This window comes from Akebia trifoliata, chromosome 4 (assembly GCF_017979445.1).
Source record: "Akebia trifoliata isolate Shusen 1 chromosome 4, ASM1797944v1, whole genome shotgun sequence".
Taxonomy (NCBI): Eukaryota; Viridiplantae; Streptophyta; class Magnoliopsida; order Ranunculales; family Lardizabalaceae; genus Akebia; species Akebia trifoliata.
The window spans coordinates 10338542-10347551 of NC_141378.1; the positions used below are offsets into that span (position 1 = coordinate 10338542).

The window sequence follows — 9010 nt, forward strand, 5'->3', positions numbered from 1 at the left end:
TTATAAGCATGACATCACCTTAAAGCTTGTGATCATATGTTAGGGAAACATTCTGAAATGACGCAGAAATTTGAATCCTAATTAGAACAACATTTAAAAACCTCGCAAAAAAGTCAGATCATCACGAAAAAATAGGAAAGGATGTTTGGCTTGGATGAAAATAGTAAATTCTAGCTTCAAAACTTAATGAGATTAGTATTTGAATTACAAATTTGGAATCTAAGAACAAATTGGTTTCAGTTTTCCCAGCTATATCACAAAAAGAAATCTCTACAATCACTAAACTTCATCAATGTACTTACATCTGAAAGAGTCCACAAAGAATAACAGAATACTTCAGTCTTTTCCCATCAAATTCTTCACAAAATTAACAACAAAAAGTCCGCGTCGGTCACACGGAATGCAAGTTGCTTGATAGCAAAGCTTCCTGCAGGAATTTTACGGCATTGTCGTAGTTTACAAAGCCCATGAACCAAAATTCATGGTTCTCGACAGAGATAATCTGGATGTATTTTTCAGAAGTATTAGCTTTGCTTGCCGAAGGATTCACTGCTTTAAGCTGATGTAGTGGGATAACCACCTATATAGGAGTAAATAAGGGAAAAAGTCAGGCAGACTAGTATCAAGGTGATGGCAGAGAAGTGGAAATGTTTACAACATGAAGGACGCTAAAAATAAAAGTGATGTAACAAAGAAAGTGCAATAAGAAAAAAAAATTCAAAGAAAGATATTAATTTACTATCAGGAAAGCTTCACAATTGTAATAAGAAAATACCAGATTAATTTGAAAGATTACTACTATCGTGTTCGTGCCTTATATTCTGTTGGCAGTATTGGTCAGACTTTTGGGAGTAGATTTTTTTTTTCTTCTTCTAAATTTTGTAACTTTTAACCCTAAGGGCAATTTTTGTATTTTTATGGACTACAAATTCATAGCCAACTCATTTTAGGGTTTCTATGAGGGAGATTTCAGTTTTACAGAGAGTAAGTGAAATTGAGAGATTGTAACCCTGGTTTTCACGGAAATGGTAAAAGGATCTCTCATCATTGCCTGTGGACATGAGCAATCTAGTTGAACCCCGTAAATTCTGTGTTATGGTCTCTTTATCTTTGATTTGCATTTTATTTTGATTGCTATCGTTAGTTGTAAATGTAAAGGCTCAACATTGAAGCGAGCAAAATTTCAGAAACCAAGATAATAATAGAATGTAGAACATCTTTTAGATGAGGAAAATTCAAACAAACATGAGAAACACATTAGGCAGCAATCATTCAACATCACTGTCCATTATAGTGATTCTATCCTACCACAGCACTTAAAGCAAAATTTGTCTATCAGTACCATCATATGGGAAATGCCCCACAAAAAAACTGAAGATAGATCTGTGATTTCATACATATAATAAGATTATCTGGCATATCTTAACAAGATATTACATAAAGGACAATCACATTGCCCTAGATCAATCTCACAACCCTGGGGAGCAGACCCAGTTCGCTCAACCGGTATTTCCTTTTAAGTCAGATAACATAAATTCCAGTTTTAATTGAGTTGCCAAAATGAGGTAGATCCAAACAGCACTCCACCGAAGGACAAAGTTCCAAACAAGCTTTTTTTAGGATAAGATGATTGAGATAAAATTATAAATGGATATACAACTACACATTGATTACAGATTAACCACGCATGAGCTAACCAAAACACCATCCTCGTCGAATTTACAACTCTATTATATGAAAGACAAAATCTAATTAACCAAAAAAAAAAATAGGACAATTTTTTAGGGATATAAGCTCAGTAATGTCTTTCCCATGCATGACAGGGCACAAGATTTTATTTTTTTTAAATATTGGTAGCACAAGCAACAACATTTAATACCCAAAAATACCTTATAATAGCTCCATTCGGTTTGGTCTCCAACTTTGTATGAAAGAGGACTATCACTACAAAATGCAAGCTTTGCTGAGGACAGATATAGAGTTCCCATAACAGGACCAGCAGATGTTGAGAGATAGCATGCATATGAATGTTGAAGTTGCTCTTCTGGAATGGTTTCAAAAGTTTGTTGAAAGATCCTTTCATAACCACCTTCTGCTAGAACTTTCGTTGACTGAGCAATTCTTCCCATTGCAGCATCAGTAACACTAGGAGCAGTTTTCACTGATTTAAGAAAAGTAATCAATATAATGGCATAAGATTAGGAATAATTTTTTTAATGATCCATAATGATAAGACTTAATCAGAAATGCATATATAAGAGAGAAGTGGAGAAAGAAAAATCACACCACCGTCTCCTCAAGAAACCGGTAGAAGAGAAATTGCAAGATTAAAGAAAAGAAAGTGAAAAAAATGACAACTTGTCCAGAAAATAATTATGATTGGACCCACCGAAAGAATTTTATCGATATCAATAATATACATGTATATAGAATATACATATTTCATTAATAAGAAAGCATATTAAATTATATAAGCATACATCATTGATCCATATAAATATGCATGTGTCCATCCACATGTTTATGAAGTTCAGAATCAAACATACCAGTCAACCCACCGAAAAATAAAAATGAAATTTTCACAGCATGGAATAGTCATGTACTCAGTACATTATAATGGCTCTATAAATGCAAAAAGTTTCTCTATAAATGCTGAAAGGTAATAATCTCTTAGATGACTAGAACTTGTGTTATTGGTTTGTTGCCATTATTTCAAAGCGCGATCTATGTTTCCTGCATTTTGTCAACAACTGCCAAGAACAGAGATTCCAAACGGCAATAAATCACACAATACAAAGATAAAAATTGTGAAAAGGATGGGAGAAGATGGCCGATTCGAGGAAGCCAAATCTCCTAGATTTTGAGATGGTCAATCAAAAATCCAACAGATTCTAGTATTTCTCACTGATTTCCAAATCTAATTACAATTGCTATTCATAGACTACTTCTTTAACAAACTAGTTCTAATTCAAATTCATCATCATCATCACATTTAAATAAAATCCCTAATATCATCCCTTAAACAACTAGCTCTACTACAATGTAGCCTATAACCTATCATATTTTTTACACTCCTAACTAAAAATATTCAGGTACATGACATTCCACGCCTCTTGAAATTACCTTGCCCTCAAGGTCGAAATCACCCAGATCCCAAACTGCATTGGAAGCAAGTACATTTTACCCTAATACGAACCTCGCAGAATATTTCTCTTGATAATGTTCTTGCAAGCATCATTGACAATATCTTTGTCTTGGCTTTTGAAACATGTTTGACTTGATATAATACACCACGAATTTGACAAGGAACACATGGCCAACTGTTCTCTAAGATTAGCAACTTCATAAACAATATTGATCGTAGAATAGCAAATTGTGTGATCTTGATGGTTAACAACATCATCAATATTAACTTTGATTCGTGTAATCTTCAGTGATATTGACAATGTCAGTCATTCATTTGAGGTGAAGGTTTGTCAAATTGATCATCTCTTATGGTAGGGATATCTTCATAAGTGCATGGCAATATTCTAAAACATTCTTGAACGCGAGGCTCATAGCTTTGTTGCTTCTGATCAACAAAGCAATGAGCTGTGTATGTTTTTTCAAGATAGATTTGGGATAGGGTTAAAGGATGGCAATAGGTTGGTGGGTCGGTTTTATTGTAAGAGGGCTAGAAAGACCCAGGGGTTGGGAGTTGGGACCAATATGTGGGCTGGTTTAGGAGTCGACTGAGTTTTGTAATAGATAGATGGGTTAGAAGTTTGTGGGGTCCACAACTTAAAAGAGAACAGGGGTTGAGTATATGAGGTTTCTTTGATCTCATGTTGGATTTTGAGAACTGTAAAATTTAGTAAGACAGTGGTGACCACCACAACACTTCGATCTCATGTTGGATTTAGAAAATGTAGTAGATATAAAGTCGCACGTGATGTATCTATTGTTGAGGAAAAGGTCTGTTGAGATGATGATTTTTAATTATGATAGCGATCTTGAGCAAGAATAGATAATCATTGATGTTGTTGCAGCTCCTTGAGTGGTGATTGAATGATGATGATTTGATTCAGAGATAATGTCAATCAGATTCTCTTGCCCTTTCTCTCCCTTCGATAATGGCAAGGAGTGTTGGTGTGGAAGGGATGACAGCCAGGTTGATCAAAGACGGCTAGAAGGACAAAATCGGAGTGTTAGGATGACGAGCAGATGGTGGCAATGATTAGAGACAATGTTTGATGGTAGTTATTGATTGCCAAAGTGGCAATAAGGGTTGATGGGGTACAATCTGCGATGGTGATCAGATCTTTTTTTATTTTGAAGGGGTGGCATATCAATGTAAAGGTGATGTTAAATCAAAGGATAGTAGCAACGGTGATGGAGGCATAAGTAATGATTGTTAGTGTAAATGGCTGATGTGCGGTGGACAATGGTGTCACGCAATGATAAGAGTTGGATACACGATTTGCAATAGTAAACCTTGCTCTGATACAAAATGTTAGGTCCCAGATTCCCAGCAACAATAAACATGGTTTTAAATCTAGTCCGAGACCGAGATGACTTGCCCGAGTCATCTCGGTATCATTCAGCAAAGAGACAGATTTACACAGCATCTCAGACTTCACAGCATCTCATGAGATAAATGAGATAACTTGGCCAATATTTTGAAAATATCAGCTGAGTCATCCGGGATTTTGTATATTTTAATTAAAATAATTAATTTTTTTAGAATTTAAATATTTATTACATAAATAAAATATTATTTTATGACTAAACATCTTCCAATCTAGCTTGTATTATTAAATTATTATAATAATTTATCTCGTCCAAGATGAGTTGACTCATCCGAGACAACTCGGTCTCATCCATGGATGAGGCGAGATATCAAACCAAATTTTGAAACCATGACGATAAATCACAAAAGGTAAAAATAACAATAATGAAAGGGATGAGAGAAGGTGTTTGATTCTAGGTAACCCCAAAGATGGTCAATATCTTAAATTCAAAGGATTCCAATATTTCTCATTGATTAAAAAATCAACTTATAATGAATCTTTACAGACTAATTCAGCAACCAACAAATACCAAGTCAAATTCATCATTATCCTCATTTAAATCAAAATCCCTAAAATTATGTCGAAATGGAAAAAACTAGCGTCATAAATTCAAAAGATTCTAATATTCCTCGTTGATTCACAAATCAATATTTATATACTAAATTCTATAACCAATTAATCCTAATTCAACCTGATAATTATCCACATTTAAATCAAAATCTCTAATATTATGCCCTAAATGAAACAAACTAGCTCTACAACTATCACAAACAGATTAGCTCTTGTTCCTACAACTTCATGTGGGTTTCTGCAACAAAATCAATACTACTTACAGATAATTTCGATCTCTAACCGAGCTATCTATACTACTAAGATCTACCAGAGATTAATTAACATTTACAAACATAGAAAACTTACAATGTTGCCAAACGTTTCCAGCAAGATCTTCGGCCTTCTTCGTCGCCTCTCCAGCCTTCTTCCTCCATCTATCGATCGCATCACGAACGGAATCCATTGTATCTGATCAAATCAAGAGAAACTCATTAATGATTCTCCGATCTAATTAATTTATCATTAAATCTACCAAACAAGTTTTGAAAAGAAAAAAAAAATACAGAAAAGAAATAAACTGATACGGACCCATTGCACGAAGAACAATGATGAAGATTCACAGAATTTCGATACAGAGAGAACCAAAACAAAACAAAACTAAAAAAAAAAAAAAACCTAATGTGATCGATTGGAGCTTTTGATGGACGAAGAGGAGGGTTGGAAGTTTTGAGTTCAGTTGGCATCGTAGAGTGTTTTTCGGTTTCTTTTAGTGAATTTGGAGCTCCAACTTAACAGATTTCTGCGAATTAGTCGTTAAAAGATTCGATTTCGATTCCGATCCTATCCACTAATTCTCCTGAATCAGAGGAGGGGACGAAGAAGCGGAGGAGTAGCGTCATTTCCGGATCGAGCTTCGGGTCAGGAATCCGGATCGTGACCGATGAGTGCTCAATTTCAGGTTGGTTTAAAACTAATAACTGTCAAACGAACGCCACGTGGTGTATTATGCATGTTTCCGTGAAGAGTCCGAGTTTGATGCGAGGTCTCCTGAATCCTGAACATAAAGAGTAGATCTGGATTGACCTCAATTCACACTTTGCTGATGTCGAGATGAGCGCAGAACCATAGATGCTTTTCAATCGTATCTCGATGAAAAAAATCTATGACTCCGTAAACACTTCCACATCAGCAAAGTGTGAATTTAGGTCAGGAGGACACCCCTCCATTATTCAAACAAAAAAAAAATTCTGTAGAAAGTGACTAAGAGATGGACATGCCTCAATGTTCATAAAGAATCATTGATTTTCCTCGAGTGTAACATCTTGTATCCCAAGGAAAAGCATCATGGTTCTATGCAAACCATCACATCAGCACTACAAAATGTTTGATATGATCACCTAAAATGCCACATGGCACAATCAATTGGGTCTACTAATCATATAAGTTGACCTTTAATGAACTTATCTACAATAGGTAAATAGCCAACTAGCTAAAAATCATTTTATTATTTAGATCTGCTATTGCCACACCAAATTATCAGCTTTAGAGGGTTATCTTAAATATTCACCAAAACTTAGAGGGCATCTAAATCACCCAAAATATTTAGGGGGTGCAAAAGAATTGAGGGAAAGGGGCGGAGGAAACAATGGAAGGGACAATACAGTCAAAGCGGTGTTGTATCAGTTTGAAAACATGGAGGTAACTCAAATACAATAAAACTTAGAAGGGAATTTAGAAATCACCAAAAAAGTTGAGGGTGGTCATTATAAATTTTTGTTTTTTTTTTAAATAGAGTAGTCTAATGAGATTATGGATTTAATAAATTAATTTATATAATCTAATTCTAATAATCCATTACCAAAATTGGGAATCAGGTTCTATAATCTGAACCAAATGCCCCCCACAAACAACAAATGCATGCACCACATATACACACTTGCCATAATGGTGCCTTAAAAGAACAACCACAATGAATCAGATCCTATTCCCCTTAAAGTGGAGGATCAAATTTTTATAGTTGTTTCCACCATTTTTATTTGTAATTGTTTAATTACTAATAGATTGCTTAGTTAATAGAATATATTCTAACAAGAGTTAGTATATCATATATGTGATTGACTCCCTAAAGAGACGAACTTAAAACACAACAACAAAGAATATGTATCTCATATTGGTACAAAATCTTATTACCTTAGATTGTTTGATTAGAGGATCTCTTGTGAGAGAGGCTTCTTTGAAAGGAAAAAAAAAAAAAAAAGTAAAATTACTTAATAGAACTTGTGGGAGGGGTTTCTTTCTAAATAACCCTTAACTTTTGGGAGGTAGTTTGATAATTCATTTAGTAAATTTTTTAATATCTAAATGGTCCTCAATCTCATCTCTCCTTATAATATTTTTTGAGCTCCCAAACTGTTATTTTCTCATCTTTTTCACATACTTAAGTTTTTCAATGCGGTTGCAATCATTTTTGATGATTTTTTTATCATGAGTGTCAAATGGAGAATGTTATACTCCTAATTTTGAATAGTTGAATGCATTTTTTAATTTATTTTGATGATTTATAACTAAAAACAACAAATGAGATTGGGATTTAAAATTTTTGAATACTTCTTCGTAACTGATTTATGTCTATTTCACAGTTATATATACACATTTTGCGTATTTTGAGAAGATCTATCCAATATCGAACTCGAAAAAAAAATTGAATTAAATTTAAAATGTCGAGTTCACCACTTTTTATTGTCGACTTCACAACTTTTTATTGTCGAGTTGAACATTTTTATTATTGAGTTCAACTATTTTATCATCGAGATCAACATTTTTTAAAACGTTAATCTCAACAATAAAATTTTCGAAGTCAACAATAAAAAATGTTGATCTCAATAATAAAAATGTTGAACTCAAACATAAAAAGTGATGAACTCGATCATAATAAATGGTCGACTTGAGAATAAAATGTTGAACTTGATAATAAAAAATGGTTGAACTCGACAATAAAAAAAATGGTTGAATTCGACAGTAAAAGTGTTGATCTCGATAATAAAAATGTTGAACTCGATAATAAAAAGTGTTGAACTAACTAGTAGCTACTACAAAAAAAAGGTTGAACTGGACAATAAAAACGTCGAACTTGATCATAAAAAGTGGTGAACTTGATAGTATTATAAATGTGATTCAGATTTTATTTTTTTCCTTTTTTTTTTTACCTTGACACCAGATAGATCTTATCGAAATACTCAAAATTCATGTATTATAGTTGCAAAAACAAACACTTGAATCAAAAAATTTATCTAAATATAAATTTAGAATCCCAATTTCGTTCATCATTTTTTATTATAAATTGTCAAGATAAATCAAAAAATATATCTAAATATTCAAATTTTGAGAATATGTCAATCACAAATCATCATGGAGGGTCAAAAAGGTTACCCCTCCCTCAAGGTCTATTAAGTGATTTTCCAAACAAAACAAAACAAAAAAATCAGCTTGCTAGAAAGACTTTAAACATCTTATAAGTATAGAGAAAATGACATCATTAGTTGGATGGTTGAGATTATTCGATGGGTCTAAAATTTTATACACAAAATATTTTAAATGGATCCAACAATTTGGAGGTCTTGAATTTAAAAGAACATTACAATCTTGAATAGGAGTACAAGTACTATGAAAGGTAAAATAGTACGAGGACTACTGGACTACCCTATTTGTTATATTCAATATATAAAAGTACAACAAAAATGAAATACTTCGCACTCTAAAACTTCCTTAACAATGTCTTACCAAAGCTGAGGAAAAAAAAAGATCAATGGTTTTTTACATTTACTTCTTCGATTAGTTTAAACATATGATAATATAATAGTGTTTTTTTAGAGGAAATTGTGACACTAATCTCTCTAGGGCCATAAGTA

General features: G+C 33.2%; 1 protein-coding gene across 2 annotated transcripts; it reads right to left on the bottom strand.

The window, feature by feature from the left end:
- Positions 1-254: 254 nt before the first annotated feature.
- Positions 255-6083, bottom strand: LOC147403692 (GLABRA2 expression modulator-like). 2 transcript variants are annotated; one of them, XM_086439378.1, is made up of 4 exons: positions 5778-6083; positions 5469-5570; positions 1890-2161; positions 255-580 (listed from the first exon to the last, which is right to left on the bottom strand). In XM_086439378.1, exons 2-4 carry the CDS (start codon positions 5563-5565, stop codon positions 392-394), a joined length of 558 nt encoding a protein of 185 aa, XP_086295504.1. In that variant the 5' UTR covers positions 5566-5570; positions 5778-6083; the 3' UTR covers positions 255-391. The 2 variants fall into 2 exon arrangements, with proteins under 2 accessions (XP_086295504.1, XP_086295503.1); XM_086439377.1 differs by having other exon boundaries at positions 5691-6080.
- Positions 6084-9010: the final 2927 nt, after the last annotated feature.